Here is a 21,499-nt window from a genome sequence, read left to right on the forward strand (position 1 = left end):
ATTCTATAACAAATAAGCTGAAGATTATATTTGAAGGCATAGTTTTATTATTTTTACTAGTGGCAGGAAGGTGACCTTAATACATGAACTCTTTCTCCTTTGTTGGAATCTGCAAATAGCACCCTACTGTATGCAAAATGTTGGTTCAATAAGAGACATTTTTGTGGTACTTTAAAAGGTTGGTTTTGCTATTTTTCTTGAATAAACTAAGTCTTTTTTTACCTAATCTATTTTTCATTTCAATTGTTAATTTGCTGAGCAAACACTAATCTGTTTTTATAGGTGTTAAATTAAATCTCAGCCATGGCTCCCTCTTTACCCTGTCAAAAATCCTACTTAAATACAGATGCGCACACCAGACACAGCAAGTATAAGGCTTATTGTAAATGAAATGGTTATGATATTTACCACATACACACACACACCTGGATAATTTAACTCAATGCCCACTATGTGCTGTTGGCCTGCTACGAATACTCCACACGCATATTCCAGGGGTCCCCCTTTCGGCTCTTTGTAGCTTCCCTTAAGGACTAGGTTAGCAAGATGAGAGCAGCAGCATTTGACAAGATCAGACATTCCTGATACCAAATAATGACAAAAGAACTTCTTACACCTTCAGAGAATGTTTTACTAGAGAATTTCAAAGCACTCCCTATTATCTCACTTTCTGTAACTGGACAAACACAACACGATTATGAAACTGGATGGCAACAAATCTCAAACAGGCTGAACCAAAGGTGGAAACTCAGGGTTATCAGTGCTTCTAAGACCCACAATTTATCCTCATTGGAAAACACGCCCTATGCAACGTGAAAAGTAAAAAGAAAGTTTCACATAACACATGATTTTAAACCAAGCAGTCTCAGTGGTTAAAAATAAACAAACAAGAAATTTGTTAATATCCATCTTAGCATTTAATATATGCAAAAATGTGAATTATTTAAGAAACAAGCTAAAACATGTTCACTGTTTTTGAATTTGAAAATGTGCTGTCAATTTGAAATCACACGTTTGATCTGTATCAGGAGACAAACCATCCTGCCTGATCGGGCCTGCATGTGGCAGAGTGAGCCCTGCCCCCTCACCACTCTACCCACCCCGACAAAGAAGAGTCCAACCACAGCACAGCCAATATAATGATGAGACATATCAAATGCAAACATCTTTTTCCCTTTAAAGTATTCTCTAAATTTGGCCAAACTCAGTATTTAATACGAAAACCCTGCCTCACAGCAGTGATGACTGCGGCCTTATCAGATCACTCACAACAAAGACAATCTAGAAAGAGGCCGTTCCCTCTTTCAACTCAAAGGTTAGAACTGAAGTAAAGGCAGTTAAAGCAAAAGGAAACACACAAACACATCCTCAAACACACCCACACAAATTGTGGCAACTTTCACATCTGACAACAACTGAATTTCATTCCAAGCAGGTTTTAATGACAGCTTTGCTATTTAAAAAATTCAAGTAAAATGCTCAAGTAAGGATGTTTCAATGCAAGAGGAAAACAGCAGCTACAATCTTAAAATTTTACTCCATAATGGAATCAAGACCGACTCCGGTTGGTGGAGACCAGGTGGCAGGGACAGGCAGGTCCCATCCTCCCAAACCTGCACTGCCGAGAACCACAAGCTGCAGGCACTGCTAAGCGCATCTGATCTCCACCATAAACTTAAGGTGTGATGATTTTCCCTTTTCCTCTGAGAGATCAGTTGGAGAGGACATGATGCAGGAATAACAGTTTTACATTCTGGGTGAGAAAGTGCTATGACTGCACCGATTTGCTTAAAAAATTTGATTATGGCAAGCTTGAGGTAAAAATCATTTTTAAAGGGCCAATTTTTCATTTACATATAACCAATACATCTTATTTACATATATATGACCCAATTTTCATTCAGCTTTCTTTATATGAAGTCTACATTTTAACTGGTATGTAACCGTTATATACTATCTTTAGAGAAAGACTAAATATCCTCTTATTCACAGGCAGTTCTGATGATAACAGTTTGTCTCCACATTGAGAAGTGAATATCGTTAAAACCTCAAATAACAAAAAAGATGAAGACCTAGTGTTAAATCTGTGTAGGGCTGCACCAGCTATTCAAGGAGTCAGCAGCTATCTAAACACAAAGCACGGATGACTGAAGACATGGACCACTGCTTAACGCTGCTACTGACATGAAATTCTTATACTGGGTTCATTTTTTCTTTTCAAAAAACACTGATTTTTCTAGTGATGTTCAACTTTAAAAAGTTATCTTAGTTCTTTAACCCTCAGAGAACTGCTATATTTAGGCTGCTAACCAAAAAAATAATCAAGAGCATGTACCTTTGTCCAGTCCCCAAGGGTTAAAGTGCAGGAACTGTCTATAACCTGGTATATAAGGCACCCTATTCCACTTTTTTCTTAAAAGAAACCTTTCCTTTGGTTTCTTGCAGTTTTTCAGTGAGTCTGTCCTTTGTCTCCTCCATCTTCTCTGTGAGGCGCTCCTTTGTCTCCTCCATCCTGTCCTGCAGATACTCCTTCACAGGGGGTGGCGTCGACATGTAGCCACGGCTGCGCAGATACTTCACAGTGAAGGAGGTCCCCCCCAGGGTCACAGTGTACCGCGCAGGCGTTGCAATCTGTGGGAAAATGAAATGGACAGATCAGAACTGATTACAACTGTTGTCTAAAGCAAAAACAGTGTGACGTTAAAATTCCTGTTAATAACCAAACTATCAATTACTTTATTGCTTCATAAGGCTGTTACATCCTATATGGTTTTCCCTCCTAACATTCCGTATTTGTCACCTAGACACTGACCCAGGATTAGAGAACATTCACAGGGGCAGCTCCAAAGTTCTGTACCCATGTGCTAGTGAACCTGGGGGGCAGACTCACTGAGAACCAGAGGGAGGGCTCAGGACCCTCCCTATAACAAAGGCACATGCGTTTCCACTCCCCAGAAACCCTGCCGACCTGCACACACTATTCATCTAAACCAGAACCAAACTGAGCGGCAAGCACGGGCCAAATGTTTATTCTTCACTGAGTTTAGTTTAGTTTCACTTCCAAATCTCTTTTCTTTGGCTTTTCCAGGCTTTATGCTACTTTCTCATTACAGTCCATGCTGGGTTTGGCATCCCAACCAGGAACTTCCATGAGGCCAAAAAGTGGTAAAATGGCACACATATAGGAGACATGTACACATGTCAACTGACCAGAGGTTTAAGGTCCCAAACTAACTAGTAGATGAACTGGTACAAAGGGAGAATTGTTAAGAGCACAGGCTGCATCACATTCTGAGGCAAGAAACCTCAGTGTCTGCCGCTCTACCTGAGAAACCAGGTTACAGAAACCAAACACCCAGGTGGACCCTCCACACCTCTTTCCTTGCACAGGAACATGAGCAGAGCCCCTGCTGACACCAGCCCACCTGCGTGCCAACCTTGTGTTTCAATTCCAAGCAGGCCAACAGGCACTGAGCACTGATGTGCCTCCAGAGCACAGCACAGGCACAGTGGAAATACAAAGAAAGAAGACATAACTCTAAATTCCTAGGAGCTCATGATCAAAGACAACAGACATTAAAAAAAGACTTAACACACAGACTGTGAAATGAGAGCATGGGATAAGGAACAGTTATAATTAGGGAAATGGTTTCAACCATCATGACAGTTGGATTAAGGTTAAATTATATACACTGTAACTAAAAACTTGATAATTTATTAATTTAATAAGTTTTAATGTTGAAAAACTCAGCAATTAAGCTTTAGCCCTCTAGTCAAAATTATCATATAAGAAATCTCCCAATATTTCAGAGGATTTTAATGAGGATGACAGAATAAAACAACATTATTTTTGAGTACTACTATAAACCCATAATTCTAAGTATTTTCATAACAGTAGTAAAATAACATCTAGTTTCCCAATCTCTTCTACCTGTTTTCTTAGGATAAAGCTACATAGAACCTAATTTTTTGTCAGTTGAGAAAAATTAGATTAATATAGCTAAATTCCACAACTTACAATAATGAGTCTTCTCTTCCAAAATAAAGACCCATAAGTGTAAAAACTATCTATTTACAAAGATGTCATTCTCTGAATCCAGACAACTGTAAAGACAATGAACTCCAAAATGAAACATACATTATATCAACAACTAAGTCTAAGGTTTATCACATAAAACAATTTGATTAAACTTTACTATTTTACTTTTTAGAAAGATAAACTATTATAAACAAAATAAATGCTAAATTTCACTAACATGTCAGGTGGCATGTGGATCTCTGAATCAGGAAAATTAATGTACTATCAATAGGAGAAATGTCACAGAGACAACCTGTTCATTAGAAATTCAGAAGTCTCACTTTGTCTCATCACAGCAGGTTATGAAAAACCTATCTATTCTTAAGGCAATTCTTCCTAAACCACCATTTTACCTACCCTTAAAATTTTTAGTTTACTTTTAATCATTAGACATGTAAGAGATGAAACACGGTATTTTAAGTTACAAAGGTAACCCTGGGAGCAAGCACGGAGTGTTACAGAGGTTCAGTGTGAGGAGCCATCTACCCACAGCAGTACCTACCTTAAACAGGGCATATGCTGTCAGTGCATTTCCACTCTGGGAATTTTTCAGAATGTTTACTACGCTGTCAGGTAACCCAATAAGTTCTAGAAAAGGAACGACATTCACTCCTCTAAGAAAGAAACAGAAAGTAATTTATATATACATATAGATAAACTTTTAGGGATAAATATTTTCAAAAGATTATCTGAAAACATCAAAACCAAATTCTGTTTAAAAGTCAATCCTGCACCACCAAGCACTCTAATTTCACTCTAAAGGAACAACATGTGCATGAACACCAGCGTCCTGCTGTGTCTCACTGTTCACAGCTTCTGTTCATGGACATCCCTAATTAGCACACTGAGAAAAACAGAATCATTTATCAGAGAAAAATTAATAGCATTAAGTAACCTAAGAGAAATGATCAGAAATGATTCTAATCATTCTCCTGATCTTATAATCTTTAGTTCCTTAGAATGATCCAACTCAAAGTTTAAGACCTAAGATTTTTTACCTCTAAAATTACATGTCAAACTATATACTATTATCATAAAAACAAGTGATATTATAACACCACTTACTGTATTATGCAAAAAATAAATGATTCTATGGGTTTCATGAAAACTTCAATTATTCTAAAAAGATGCTTCTATTCTATTATCAGACTTAAAAGGCAGGTAAAGAAGCAATTACCATGAATTGCAACAAATTTTTGGAGGGAGGGAAAGAAGGCAGAAAAAGTCTCTAATCCAACTGGTAAGCCCTAATTTCTTTTTAGTTTCCCTGAGTGTCAAGTTTGCCACGCCGGAACACTCGTGCTCTCCCACTCTCTCCCTCACTGCCTGTAGTTTTGCAGACATTGTGAGCCTTCACCTCAAATCACAAGGTTCTTGTTCTGTGCTTCTCCTTCATAAACATAATATAATCATCACAGCCAGGAAACTTAACATGTAGGACAGTATATAGTTAATACAAAAGTACGTTATTTAATGTTAAAATTCCCTGAATTGGGGCTTCCCTGGTGGCGCAGTGGATGAGAGTCCGCCTGCTGATGTAGGGGACACGGGTTCGTGCCCTGGTCCGGGAGGATCCCACGTGCCATGGAGCGGCTGGGCCCGTAAGCCATGGCCGCTGAGCCTGCGTGTCCGGAGCCTGTGCTCCACAACGGGAGAGGCCCGCGTACCGCAAAAGAAAATTCCCTGAATTGTCTGGTGAGTCCCTTGTCACTATCTTGTCATGTCTTCCAGTTCTTCTCCAGAAGCGCTGCTCAGCACTTTCTGCTGAGGAGGAAGGCAGGATGTCTTTTTTGATGCTGAGATTTTTGAAGCTCCCAGGCCAGCTTTGTGGTAGAACAGCCTTTCACTTGGATTTGTCTGATTGTTTCCTCATGATTAAATTTGGGGTAAATGTTTTCAGACAGGAAAGCTGCAGAATTGATTCTATGTCCATCTCAGAGCATCACAACAGGAGCCACACACTCAGTCTGTCCTGTGAGTTTGACCTGGTGTTTGACTTGTGTGAGTTTGACTTGTGGTTAAGGTCGGGTCCACAGGTTGCTCCTCTGTACAAGCACTCTTTCTCTTTGTAATTAAGAAAGGGAACAGCCTGGATCCATTATTATTACAGTAGTAGTAATCTCCTAGTTTATTTTTAATATTAAAAAATAATTTGCTTAACTGGGGAAAAGTTGTCCCTCTCTGATTTCACTATAATACTAGGAGATCAGAGACTAATCTCAATAGATACGGATGATCATCACCAGGAATTACTGGCCATCTATACAAGAGAAAACCAGATAACTGAAGGAAACTTTAAAGAGTTAGATTTAAAAATCAACTACAAGTCCAATCCAGTTTCTTTTATCTCCACCCTCATTTCCTTTTCAAATCTCTTAAACAACAGAACCCCACTGAAGCAAGACTTAGTACTACAAAGATTTAGCGATTCTGTGGATCTAATCAAGTCACTAGGTACAATAACATCCTACCATAACATGCTAATCATCTCTTCTGGTACCTGTACAATTACCAAATTATTTCATTAATCATTTCTTAGTTCAGACTAAGCCCTGTATGTAAAATCTACATATTTAACGGCAATCATGCGGGGGGGAAAAAAGACAACATGTGGCTAAATATAAGACCAAACTGAGTGATTTAAAAACACAAAAAACAACTGGGACATCCCTGGTGGTCCAGTGGTAAAGAATCTGCCTTACAATGCAGGGGATGTGGGTTCGATCCCTGGTCAGGGAACTAGGATCCCACATGCCACGGGGCAACTAAGCCCATGTGCCACAACTGCTGAGCTCGTGCGCCTCAACGTGTAGCCCACGTGCCACAAACTACAGAGCCCACGTGCCCTGGAACCCACGGGCCACAACTAAAGAGAAAACCCGCAGGCCACAACTAGAGAGAAGCCCACACACCACAACGAAGAGCACTCGCACCGCAATGAAAGATTCCGCATGCCTCAACAAAGATCCCACGTGCTGCAACTAAGACCCAACACAGCCAAAAATAAATAAATAAATGAATAATAAATCTAAAAAAAAAACTATCATAGGGCTTCCCTGGTGGCGCAGTGGTTGAGAGTCCACCTGCCAATGCAGGGGACACGGGTTCGTGCCCCGGTCCAGGAAGATCCCACATGCCGCGGAGCGGCTGAGCCTGCGCGTCCAGAGCCTGTGCTCCGCAACGGGAGAGGCCACAACAGTGAGAGGCCCATGTACCGCAAAAAAACAAAAACAAAAACAACTATCATAAAAACAAACAATAATGACCAAGATATCTTGCACAAGTATCCTGTGTAAAATAAGCAACCACCTGGTCCCACTTTTTTCTAAACTATTGATTTGATGACTTAACTTTTAAAAAATAACTTTCATTTCCTTTGGAATTACTAAATATGAAGCATTAATGAGGGTCTGATCCAAATAGTAATATCCACTCTTGTCACAAAAGTTCCCTCAGCCTGACAGAAACCTGTGCTTCACAAACCACCAGCTTTATGGATGTTCCAAATGATGCAAAAGTATATCCACAGTCTGGATGAAGTGCAGTGAAAACCAGTCAGGACTGTGCCTCAAAATGGATCTGTAACTTTGAAATTTGAGGCCCAAACACAAGGCATCTAAATGTAGAGACAAAACCATCCTCAAAGAGCTTCATTTGACCAAACAGAGAACTTCTTGTTAGAAGATGAAAGATCTCTGCAACTTTTCCAGAGAGAAGCAACAACAAAGCTTAGTTTAACGTAAAATGTATGGACTTCCCTGGTGGTGCAGTGGTTAAGAATCCGCCTGCCAATGCAGGGGACACGGGTTCGAGCCCTGGCCTGGCAAGATCCCACATGCTGCGGACCAACCAAAACTAAGCCCGTGAGCCACAACTACTGAGTCTGCGTTCTAGAGCCCACAAGCCACAACTACTGAGCTCACACGCCACAACTACTGAAGCCCGTGCGCCTAGAGCCCGTGCTCCGCAACAAGAGAAGCCGCCACAATGAGAAGCCCGCTCACCGCAAGGAAGAGTAGCCCCCGCTCGCCGCAACTAGAGAAAGTCTGTGCGCAGCGACAAAGACCCAATGCCGCCAAAAATATAAATTAATTAAAAAATAAAAAAATAAAATCTATGAGGATGCACAATTTAGATCTCCCTGAAATAAAATGTTTCAAAAGCCTGAGATCTTCATCACTGTGTTAACTAAATACAGAATGGCATTTTGCTCTGTGGTGCTGAGAGGCAGTAATGCTAGTTGTCCCTCAAGTTACAAACTATGTTTTCCCTTTTCTTTTAACAGTAAGTAGGCAACAAGCAAGTAACAGAGAACTTTTTTCAGCTAAAACCAAATAAAATAAACCCAGCCTCTAGTCAGTCGAATTGAAAACCTGTATTTAACACAATCAACTCCAACATCACAATAAAATCATCTCACAGTGAAAGATACACTGCCATTCAAACATAAACTAATATTTTCTAAGTATCATTTCCGTTAGAACAAATCAACTTTCAATTTCTCAAGCATTAAGGACTTAACAAAACATTAGGGACTGTTCTGGAAAGCAACACATCCTACCTAATATAACTTAGCTATGTAATGCTGTAACAGAACTGGACCAGTGGTCACGGTGGGGCAGTAGAGCTGGGTCTGGGAACCAAATTTCCACGCTGACAAAGAGCCAAAGGCAGGCGGTGATGGATGAGGCATACGACTTTAAAGTGGACAGTCCCACCACATTTACACACAGGCATTCACAGAAAAAAGAGGGGGAAGGACAAAACCAAGAAAGGTGGACTTCACAGGGGACAGCAGAACATCACCACAACTGCATCAGTGCAGACACCACCGAAAGCGTCCTAAGTCTAATTAATATTACTAGGTTATTTGAAGGTCTGTTTTTTTGGTTATAGAACTCTTTTACTGAAGGCAAGGAAAAGTAAAAGGAACAAAAGTACTCTTTTTAATAGTCCAAATAAGAATCTCATATTCAATTATTAAAAACTTAGATTTCTCCCCCTGAGGCCAGGAGGCTGAATGCTTATTAAAGGCAACCTAGCAAAGGCAAAAAAAACATGGAAGAAACTCATCATCATCCACAACACCGAATCAGAAAAATCCTAAATGGCTCAGAAAAATCCTAAATGGCTCAAAAAAGAAAATTCACTATGTAGAAAACTATTCATTAAATAGAAGAACTGAATGCCTATGAAATTTTTATTCAAAATGGTACATGATTTTAGGCTCTGTTAAAAAACTAAGGGCAGTTCTGAACATTTCTATAAATATTTTTATACATGTCCAGAAAATGTCATTAATAAACAAAAAGATAATTCCATAAAATGCACATATAAGAATCTCTGCAAAGAAAGGAATTCTTAAAGAAAATAATGATACATAATGAAGAAGGAAATAACTGAATAACAAGAATTAAATAGAAAGATATGAAAAGAAACAGAACAGCATCAATTATATAAGGTTAAAAAAAAATCCTTTTATTCAACAGAACTTTTGTAAAGAAACATTTCTAATCCCATGTTTCCCAAGAATAAGAATAGTCTCCATTCCATCATCTTTTAATTTAATAAATGATAAGCTTTTTCCAATGAGTGAGCTTTACATTAAAATATTTAATACCTTACTGTCAAACCATCAAATATAACCAAAAACTGAAAATCAGTGGACTTTGGGAAAGTATAAAATAATTCTAAACCCATTAGAGGAGTTTACAAAAACATCAAAGTGGTCTTCACTGTGCATCTCATTGCCTGCAGGATGGTGAGCATACTGTTCATAGGTCACACCCAGGCCACAGGAAGAAAAGCCACACAGCACTCGGGACAGGCACACGCTGGCACACTCAGTTCTGCCGGTGGCAGAAAGAAACTGGAAATCATTGATAATCTGTTTCTACGTGTACTCCTGCTCCTAAAACAGTGTGAATGATACAACTCACTTTAAAAGAAAGGAACAGTAATTAACAAGAAAGGTACATTTAGAAATTCTATGTTTTATAATACCTAGAGGCTAGGACCACTAAATTAACTTTTAAAAAAACATTTACTTTATTGTAGTAAAAAATACCTAACACGAGATATACCCTCTTAACAAGATTTTAAGCGGACAACAAATCAACTTCTGATCAGAACAAAAGACCTTACCTTGACATTCATCAGATGTAACATTAAAGCATAAGTCTGCAATTTGTTCATTTTTGTGTCTACAACAGATACAAGCCAGGCTTTGCAAAATCTTACTAATTTCCAACCAAAACCATACACACGGCAAAATAAGTTATCTTTTCACGTTGATAAACACTGTAAGAAACATTTAAGTACAGAACTCACGCTGCTGCCAAATCTCTGGAAACTAATTTTATTCCTGTGCTATCCTATATGTTGATGGGACACAAGCATAGTGATTAAGGCTTGAAATCAGACTCTGAGTTATTTTGGGAAAAACTAAGTTATTTTGACTTATTCTTGCTTAATCTGTTTTCTCATTAATAAACTGGGAATAATTGTACTACCTGCTTCATATGGTTGCTGTGAGAATTAAATGAGATGATACAGTTATAAAAATTTTAGCATAATACCTGCTGTACACAGTAAGCGAACGTTAGCTACTGTTATTAAAATGTGTAAAACTGCTATGAAAAATAGTCATCCTCTATCAATTGAAGACATTAAAGCATTTAAAAAACTACTTAAAGGCTTTCATTAGTACAATTAACATTCTGATAAAACAGGGAAAGGTGCTCAATCAAGCAAAAACTTACTTTATGGCTGCATAATAAAACGTTCCAAACCAAACACCAGAAGTTATTAGATGCACTGGAATCAAAACTTTTCCATATTGTCTAAATGTTTTCTTAAATCGTTGATAAAGACTAATTGATCTGTCTTGTAAAGGATCAGGTTCTTCCTTTTTTTCAGAGGGAGTTCCTGGGGATGTAGCACTGGATGACAGAACCCTCTTGGATAAGATATCCTGCTCCCACTGTTTATGAAGGATCCCTGGTTGGGGTGGGTGAGCAATGAATGGCTTCCTTTCCTTTGCAACACACTGGGCAGCAGGTAAGTGCAGCCATCGTTTCTGAGGGCCCTGTACCCAAACCACTCTGGATTCTGAGGTATACAAAAGTAATGGTCCCTTCATGTTTTGACAGTGTCCCCAAAGACCAGCTTTATCTGGTTCCATGCATGTCCTATGTGCCAGTCGGAATACAGTCTTTGGTACGTTCCATTGCATTTTGAAGAACGGAGATTGATGGATTCCAGCTTCTATAGAGACTAGATTAAAAAAGATTAGATTATACATAGATTTCCATTATAAACCAATCTACTTCAACATATATCATTAACTATTAAGAAGTAAAAGGATAGACATTGTTACCAAATCCACAGAAATTAATGTTAAGGTATATAGTTCTACCATACCAAATTTTAGAATTTCATTAAAACACATCATTTAAATATGACATAGTAAACCAGTCCAACAGACATCATGGACGGTAAGATTTCCAGGCTATTTTATTGCCACAAAAGGCATATTTGTAGGGCTTCTGTCATTCTACAAAGAAGCAGTGTAGTATAACAGAAAAATCATATCTGGAAGCTAAAGAGCTGGGCCCTAATGTTTTGGGGTCATAATTCTATGCAACTGTCTTTTAGATTTGAAGCCTAAACCCACTAGTAAAACAAGGATTACTTCATAGGTTTTTACAGGAATTATATGAAATTTATGATGAAAAGAAGTGCTTTTGTAAACTAACAAGCATCATATAAGTGTTAGTTATTAAAATATTAAGGTCTGATGAAGAGTTGACATATCATTTATTCTATAATGCTTTTAGACTAAATTATATAAAATTGTAAATTACATATATTATTAACTGGTGAGAACAGACTTTTCCAGATAGCTACAACTTTGTTAAAAGACAGGATAGAGGGGCTTCCCTGGTGGCGCAGTGGTTGAGAGTCCGCCTGCCGATGCAGGGGACACAGGTTCGTGCCCCGGTCCGGGAAGATCCCACATGCCGTGGAGCGGCTAGGCCCGTGAGCCATGGCTGCTGAGCCTGCGCGTCCAGAGCCTGTGCTCTGCAATGGGAGAGGCCGCAACAGTGAGAGGCCCGCGTACCACAAAAAAAAAAAAAAAAAAAAAAAAAAAGACAGGATAGTATAATTTTAAAAAAACATGGACTTTGAAATAAGATGGGCCCAATTGAGTTAATAGTGGTATTATTTTGAGCAAATTACTTAGCTTCTCTAGACACAAAGTTTCCCCACTGGTAAAATAGAATTATTGTATGCATTATTATATAGCAAATCAGTTCCCTTCCCTCAACATCAGGCAGTGCCACCTAACCCCTAATCTTCACCCGCACCTTGCACCAGCTACCTCTCCAATTCTAATACGTTGAGAATAGATGATCTTATTTTTTATAAACTGTGTACTTAATAAGAATCACAAGTTTTGAGTTAGCACCTCAGTAAATTAAGCACTCCAACAAATACAGATACACCATCTTACATGAATGTTTGTTACCTGGGATACAAAGCTGTCATTTAAAAACAACTACTAACAAACTGTCTCCTTATAAAATTAATCCCAGACTCATCCCTTCCTAATTAATAATTAACTTAGCTTCTATCAGGCTCTCACAGATGATCCAACAACACAAGGCAAATAGGCTGTGAAATGAAACTGCAAATCTTGCAAAACAAACAGGCTCCCAGGAAGCCTTTAAAGGTGATACTGGAGATGGCTGAATCAAAGCAAAGCCAGTGAAAAGTGACAGAAGACTCAGACCAGTTAATAACCAAAGAGAAAAGCTACAGGGTAATGACATGTGCTTCAAATAAAGAATGATTTAAACACTAAATGACTAAGGCCATTCAGAGAAATGATTAAGTCTGTAATTATTTTTACAAAACTGACTTATTTTTTTGTTGTGAGTCAGACAGTAAGTAAAAGATATCTTATTGTGCTCGCCTACCACCCCTATTTTATCTATAAATCCATGCCATGCCTACGCCAAGGGGAAAAAACACCAACTGGTTATTTATTCTAAGAATTAGCTCAGTTGGAATTATAACCTAAAATCTGTCAAATATAAAAATTCATTTAGAAACTTTTACTATGAATTTTTTGGTCTCTATTTTAGATGAATTTATTTTGAGGCTTTTCTCCAGCACCATTCATTACTTTTGAATGATTCCTGTCCCTGGCGTTAGTACAGATGTTTTCTGAACCCAAAAGGCTTTCTTTTTCTCTTTTAAACTTATTTCCTTTACAGGGCAGTTTCCCAGGAGGTGAAGTTCCCAGAAGTCTAACTTTCAGATAACTGGATTATTATGTGTTTGTGTTAGTGAATAAAAAGAAAAAGGATTTTTTTAAAAAGGCTCTTTCCAAGCTTCCAGTTTGCATCCTTTCCCCCGGTTTCAACTATTCCCCTCCCATTTTTAAAAACATCTTTATTGATATAATTCACATACTATACAAGTCACTTATTCAAGGTGTAAAATTCACTGATTTTCAGTATATTCACAGTTGTGCAACCATCGCCACAATCTAAATTTAGAACATTTTCATCACCCCCAAAAGAAATTCCAAATCTATTGCAGTCACTGCCCATTCCCTCACCCTCCCAGTCCCAGGCAACCACTAGTGTACTTTCTGTCTCTACACTTGTCTATTCTGGACACTTCGTACAAATGGAATCACACTATGTTATCTTTTGTTCCGAATCATGGGGAGCTGGGGATGTTGTGGGGGGAGTGGAGGTGGTTTGAAAATAGATTCCTGGACTCTCTTAGACCTGATAAATCAGAATGTCCTACAGTCAAGTCACACCTGACAATATGAACTTAAGAACCATTTCTCTAAGCCCATCAAATGGCTTCAGTGCCAGATGTAGCATGGCAGCAAAAATATCATCCATCATCACCATCATCATCATAATGGTAAGATGTTTTTGATTTTGAGCCCTTACTATGTGGTTGGTGCTTTACAAACATTTTACACGTATTAACTCATTTTATTCTTGTAACAACCCTATGAAGGAGGGACTACTGTCATCACTTTACATTTGAGGACACTGAACCAATAGCTTGCCCAATGTCACTCAACTGCTGAGTGGAGGAGCTGGGATTCAAACCCAGTTTAATCCCAGGCCCATACATACTGGGTCACTAAGCTAACATGGCCACTTCTAGAAGGAAGAGACAGTGCCAATTTTCAGCAAACCAAGACATATAAGACACATGGTCAAAGCTCTCTAAGGAAACACAGGGCCCAAAAGCTGAGTCAAATTTTACATTAAAAACTAAAATTAAATCAATTTAAATTTAAATGGGTGGGTGATAGCTAGACTCCCAAAAGTATCCAATCACAATACTGGTGACATACACATTAAGACTCATGCGATTTCAAGGAACAAACCTACTTCAGATGAGTGCAAATAAAAGTAGAGGGCAGGGGCTTCCCTGGTGGCGCAGTGGTTGAGAGTCCACCTGCCAATGCAGGGGACGCGGGCTTGTGCCCCGGTCCAGGAAGATCCCACATCCGCAGAGCAGCTGGGCCCGTGAGCCATGGCTGAGCCTGCATGTCCGGAGCCTGTGCTCTGCAACGGGAGAGGCCACAACAGTGAGAGGCCCGCGTACCGCCAAAAAAAAAAAGGAGAGGGCAGGCAGAGACTGAGTAGTATATTCAATATTCTGGAGTGAACAGGCTTCAGGAACATAAAATGACAAAGTAGAAATTTTCTTGTCTCACAGCTAGCACCTGTGTATAATGGCCTCAGCTCACTGGCAGCTTCCATTTCTTGATTTTACTAGTCTGCTCATATTTTCAATTAAAGATAGAAGTTTCTGGTTACTGGCCAATAACGGAGGCGCCATTCCTCTTAAGCCCTACCCAGATCAAGTCAGCTATATCTGGACAGGTGAATGAGTGGGCCTGAAGAAATTGTGAACTAACAGGCACCTAAAATATTTCTGATACACATGGAGAATCTGGAGAACTTAATCTTGAATTTCTTCCAGTGAAATACAGTAATTCCAGTAATAAATATTTAAATCATGAGACTTAGCTTATTTCCTACAGAACGGTGACACGTTATTTTCCTGCTCCAGCAGCATGAAACTTTCATGTCTAGAGATGAGGGCACTGTTCTGAATTGCTTAGAATAATTTCTAAGTAAAGCCTGGTTCTTTTAATGACCTACTTAATTTTAGTAAGCAGGCTATAGCATCTAACTTAAAATGGAAAGCTTGGAATCTGAGAGGTCAGACTGCCTGAAAACCTTATTTATAAACTATGTAACCTTTGGACAAGTTTATCAGCCTCCCTATGCCTTGGTTTCCAATTTGTAAAATGGAGTTAATAATAGAACCTACTTCATAGGGTTGTTGTAAGGATAAAATGAATGAATACATGTAAAAGGTTTAGAAAATACCTAGCATGCAGCAAGTGCTCAGGAAATGTTACAAGTTATTATTTTAAGTAAGCAAAATAGCCTATTGCCCTTATTTGCAGTGGTAAAGCCTGAGGATCAGTGCCTGAGCCAAAAGGAGATTCTATAGGATAAACAGTTGCTTAGGATAGGTCTGGCCCAAAATTTAAAATTTATATGAAACTGTAACTAATCAATTCCCTAATACCTAACCTTTCAGAGACAGGGCTCAGGATCAGGCATGAGGAAGCAGTAACACCCATGTCTGAAAGTCAGGAGCCTCTCATGTAGTCCTGAGGCAGAGCAAAGTAGAGTGAAGACAGTGGTCAAGAGTAAAGGCATAGGGGCTTCCCTGGTGGCACAGTGGTTAAGAACCTGCCTGCCAATGCAGGGGACATGGGTTCAAGCCCTGGTCCAGGTAGATCCCACGTGCCGCGGAGCAACTAAGCCCGTGCACCACAACTACTGAGCCTGCGCTCTACAGCCTGCGAGCCACAGCTACTGAGCCTGCGTGCCACAGCTACTGAGCCTGCGTGCCGTAACTACTGAAGCCCATGCACCTAGAGCCCGTGCTCTGCAACAAGAGAAGCCACCACAATGAGAAGCCCACGCACCGCAACAAAGAGTAGCCCCTACTCGCCGCAACTAGAGAGAGCCCGCATGCAGCAACAAAGACCCAACACAGCCAAAAATAAATAAATTTTCTAAAAAAAGAGGAAGCATAAGAAAGCAGTGGGAACCATGAGGGAGAGGGAGAGGGATGGGGAAAGGGAGAGGGGAGCTGAGTTAAAGGAATTAAGGGGAGGGTAGATGGACTGGAAACAAATGCCAGTGAGAAAGCACAAATATTAGAGTGCTGTTGGGATTCTAGGGCCACTATATCCTGAAATTGCAGTTCCATAAGGCCAAATGAGTTAGTTTATGAGACTCCTTTCCTCCCTCTATATCCTTACCATACCCATACTGCTCAAGGTTATATGAGCATGTTTCTGTTTCTGTTCCTCAAACCTGGAAGCCTAAAACATTCAAGCAGCACTGTAAATACAATAGCTGCAAAAATTAACTAATTTATACTCTGTTCTTACATAATTTATACTCTGTTCTCACATAAGAAATAAAAAAACAATGACTAAAAAGTTAGAGTTGAAGCAACAAATTTCAATAGCAGAACCTGGTTGTCTATTATGTGAATTCAAAGTAACTCTTTTGTCAAACAAACTCTTATTTGGAAGTCCAACAAAGGAAATAACTAGAAGCAAAGTTGCTCAGATTAAAGCAGGAGTGAGAGGAATGGAGCCTCTGGTTTGCCCCCACCTCCTCCAGCTCACAGGGCACAGCCACAGAAGCCATAACAGCGAAAACAAAATCTCTGTGAATGCTGGTCCTACTTTGCCTAATTGCCAGTTTCCCACCAGTCACAACATAGGCACTTATTCCTACGGAAGCTCCTGAGCTCCACAGGCTAGATAAGAAACTCCAAGGAAAATTGAACAGATATTGGAATGTTCTTGGGGCCTGCCCACTAGCAGGACAACACAAGCTTCGCGACACCCCAGACCCCATACCCAACCGTGTCAGGAACCAGCCCCATCCACCAGCTATCTGACACTAGCTGTGAGACCCCTGGGCCCTGCAACCAGACTCCAGAACCTGGCTCTGTCTGCCAATAGGCTGACACTAACCCCAGGACCTACCTTCACCCACCAGTGGGTGAGCAGCAGCCCCGGAGTCTCCTGGACCCTGACTCCACTCACCAGTGAGCCAGCCCCTAGCCCCAGGGCCCCCCTGGGTTCTGCAGTCAGCCACCTTGTGACTTGGTCCTGCCAACCAGTGGCCAGCAGCCTCCACACAAGGCAGGGCCTGGCAACCAACCAGACCAGGGGCCAACCAAGCCTACCAGACTGCCCACATAGCCCACTACAACAGGAGGACCCATGCAGCCCTCATAGGGGGAAGCCCTAGGAAGCTAGGGTGATGAAAGGGAAGTGCACTGCTGGGACACATAGGATGACTCCTACAAAAGGCCACTTCTCCAAGGTCAGGAATGTAACTAACTTATCAGTTATGTTACAACAAAAACAGCAACTTAGGCAAAATGAGGCAAGAGAGGAACACATTCCAAATGAAGGAACAAGATAAAACCCCAGAAGAAGAACTAAAAGTGGAGACAGGTAATCTACTTGATAAAGAGTTAGGGCAGTTATCATAAAGATGATCAAATAACTCAGGAGAAGAATGGATGCACAGAGAGATAAGTTAGAAGCTTTAAAAAAGAATTAGAAAATATAAAGAACAACCAAACAGAAATGAAGAATACAATAACTGAAATGAAAAATACACTAGAAGGAATCAACAGTATACTTAGTGATACAGAGGCATAGATCAGAGAGCTGGAAGACAGAGTAGTGGAAATCACTGTTCTGAACAGGAAATAGAAAAAACAATGAAAAGAAATGAGAACAGTTTAAGAGACCTCTGGGACAACATCAAGTGGACTAATATTCCCATTATTGGGGTCCCAAAAGGAGAAGACAGAGAGAAAGGGGATGAGAACATACCTAAGGAGGTAAAAGACCTGTACTTGAACACTGATGAAAGAAACTGAAGATGACACAAACAAATGGAAAGATATACCATGTTCATAGATTGGAAAAATATTGTTAAAATGACCATACTACCCAAGGCGATCTTCAGATTCAATGCAATCTCTATCAAAATACCAAGGGCATTTTTCACAGAAATAGAAAAAATAATTTCAATATTTGTATGGAAACACAAAAGACCCCCAAATAGCCAAAACAATCTTGAGAAAGAACAGAGCTGGAGGAATCAGTCCCTGACTTCAGACTACAATAATCAATCAGTATGGTACTGGCACAAAAAGAGACACATAGATCAGTGGAACAAAATAGAGAGCCCAGAAATAAACCCCTGCACTTACGGTCAATTAATCTACAACAAAGAAGGCAAGAATATACAATGGAAAAAAGAGTCTCTTTAGTAAGTGGTGCTGGAAAACTGGACAGCTACATGTAAAAAAATTAGAACATTCTCTAACACCATATACAAAAATAAACTCAAAATGCATTAAGTACCCAAATGTAAGACCAGATAGTATAAAACTCTTAGAGGAAAACACAGGCAGAACACTCTTTGACATAAATTGCAGCATTATTTTTTGGCCCCATCTCCTAAAGCACAGGAAATAAAAGTAAAATAAACAAATGGGACCTAATTAAACTTAAAAGCTTTTGCACAGCAAAGGAAACCATCAGTAAAATGAACAAGACAACCTCCTGAATGGGAGAAAATATTTGCAAATGATGTTACCGATAAGGAGTTATATCCAAAACATATAAATAGCTCATAAAACTCAATATCAAACAACAACAAAAACTACCACAACCCAATTACAAAATGGGCACAAGACCTGAATAGACATTTTTCCAAAGACATACAGATGGCCAACAGGCACATGAAAAGATGCTCAACACTGTTAATCATCAGAGAAATGCACAAAGGTTGGCGAGTATATGGAGAAAAGGGAACCCTTGTACACTGCTGATGGGAATGTAAATTGGTGCAGCCAATGTGGAAAACAGTATAGGAGGTTTCTCAAGAAAACTAAAATTGAACTACCATATGACCCAGCAATTCCACTCCTAAGTATATATCTGAAAAAAATGAGAACATGAAAAATATTGAAAAAATTCAAAAAGATACATGCACCCCAACATTCACTGCAGCATTATTTACAATTGCTAAGATATGGAAGCAACCTAAATGTCTATCAACAGATGAATGGATAAAGAAGATGTGGTATATATAAATGGAATACTACTCAGCCGTAAAAAAACACAAAATTTTTTCATATGCAACAACATGGATGGACTTGCAGGATATCAGGTTAAGTGAAATAAGTCACAGAAAGACAAATACTGTATGGTATCACTTATATGTGGAATCTAAAAAGAACAAACTAGTGAATATGACAAAAAAGAAACACTCACAGAGAACAAACTAGTGGTTACTAGTTGGGAGAGGGAAGGGAGGAGGGGAAAAATGGGGTAGAGGATTAAGAGGTACAAACTACAATGGATAAAATAAACTACAAGGATATCCTGTACAACACAGGGAATATAGCAAATATTTTATAACAACTATAAATGGAATGTAACCTTAAAAATTGTGAATCACTATGTTGTACACCTAAAACTTACACACTACATCAACTATACCTCAATTTAAAAAAAAAAAAGAAGGAACTCTTCCCATTTGCAACAACATGGATAAACCTTGAGGGCTTTATGTTAAACAAAGTAAGTCAGAAAGGAAAAGAAAAATATTGTATGATCTCACTTATATGTGGAATCTTAAAAACAACAACAACAAAGACCCAAACTCAAATTTGTACATACAGAGAATGGAGTGGTGGTTGCTGGGGAGGGCAGGGGGGTGAGGGAAGGCCTGGTGAAATGGATGAAGGTGTTCAAAAGGTACAAGCTTCCAGTTATAAAATACGTAAGTAGTCATGAGGATGCAACGCACAGCATGGTGACTATAATTAATATTACATTGTATATTTGAAAGTTACTAGGAAAGTAGATCTTAAAAGTTCTTATCACAAGAAAAAAATTCTGTAACTATGTGAGATGATGGATATTAACTAGACTGTGGTGATCATTTTGCAATATATACAAATATCTGAATCATTATGTTATACAGCTGAAACTAACACAATGTTACATGTCAATTATATCTCAATTGAAAAAAAGATGTTCATGCTCATCAGCATGTCTCTAGAGAATTGCAAATTAAAACAAGATACCACTACACATCTATTAGAATGACTAATATCCAAAACACTGACAACAAATGCTGCGGAGGTTGTGGAACAACAGCAACGGTCATTCATTGCTGGTGGGAATGCAAAATGGTACAGTCACTTTGGAAGACAGTTTGGCAGTTTCGTATAAGCTAAACGTAGGCTTACAATGAGTCAGCAATAGCACTCCTAGGTACTTAACCAAAATGAGCTGAAAATTTACATCCACACAAAAACCTGCACACAAATGTTTACAGCAGCTTAATTCATAATTGCCAAAAACTGGACATAACCAAGAAGTCCTTGAATAGATGAGTGGATAAACAAACTGATATACTGTATGATTCCAACATGCTGGAAGAGGTGTGACGTTCTGGAAGAGGTGAAACTATAGAGATCAGTGGTAAAAAGATCAGTGGTTTCCAGGGTGGGGGAGGGAAGGGATGAATAGAAGGAGCACAGGACCTTTTTAGGGCAGTGAAACATTCTGTATGATACTGTAATGGTGGATAAATGTCATTATGCAATTGCTAAAACCCACAAAAATAAATATACAACACAAAGAGTGAGCCCTAATGTGAACTATGAACTTTAGTTAATAATGTATTGATATTGTTCATCAATTCTAAAAAACGTACCACACTAATACAAGATGTCAATAATAGGGGAAACAGTGTGTGGGTGGGTGGGGTGGATAAGGGGGGAATTCTCTGTACTATCTCTGCGCCATGTTTCTATAAACCTAAACTTCGCTAAAATAGTCCATTCATTAATTTCTTTAAAGACAGCACACTGTGGCCTTACCCAATACAACTGATAAATAGTTTAACTTGAAGTACAGGTATGAGAACAGGATAAACGTAGAACTCATCAGGTTGAAACATAATAAAAAGGATAAATGAAAGAATTGCCTCTACTTATACAAAGTCCTCAATTACCATCAAACAGGAGGAAATTCAAATTTTCTCCTTTCAACAGATTAATATTCTAATTTATTCGTTTTGATCTCTCTCTTAATCACACCTTGACTGCTGTTTCAAATCAAATTGAGTTTGCTGTTTAGAAAAAGTAACAGGATGCAAAGTTATTTGCAGCACTTTCTGGGCTGTTACTTTCCTGCTCCGTAAGGCACTGGATGGCTTCAACTTAATTTCTATT

General features: G+C 39.1%; 1 protein-coding gene across 14 annotated transcripts in view; it reads right to left on the reverse strand.

Moving 5' to 3' along the window:
* Positions 1 to 21,499, reverse strand: part of FAM210A (family with sequence similarity 210 member A) — a 39,190-nt gene that overhangs the window by 9,737 nt on the left and 7,954 nt on the right. For 12 of the 14 annotated variants that reach the window (XM_032603679.1, XM_032603680.1, XM_032603676.1 and 9 more), the window contains exons 2-4: positions 10,840 to 11,353; positions 4,581 to 4,692; positions 2,336 to 2,631 (exon numbers count right to left, since the gene is read on the reverse strand). In XM_032603679.1, the coding sequence (XP_032459570.1) occupies positions 2,398 to 2,631; positions 4,581 to 4,692; positions 10,840 to 11,312 (819 nt within the window). In that variant the 5' untranslated portion in view covers positions 11,313 to 11,353 and the 3' untranslated portion in view covers positions 2,336 to 2,397. Of the gene's footprint in view, positions 1 to 4; positions 2,632 to 4,580; positions 4,693 to 10,839; positions 11,354 to 14,508; positions 14,532 to 21,499 lie in introns of those variants that run through there. The other 2 variants (XM_032603681.1, XM_032603675.1) reach the window with 2 other exon arrangements.

The sequence above is a fragment of the Phocoena sinus genome, chromosome 14, assembly GCF_008692025.1.
Source record: "Phocoena sinus isolate mPhoSin1 chromosome 14, mPhoSin1.pri, whole genome shotgun sequence".
In the NCBI taxonomy this organism is placed as follows: domain Eukaryota; kingdom Metazoa; phylum Chordata; class Mammalia; order Artiodactyla; family Phocoenidae; genus Phocoena; species Phocoena sinus.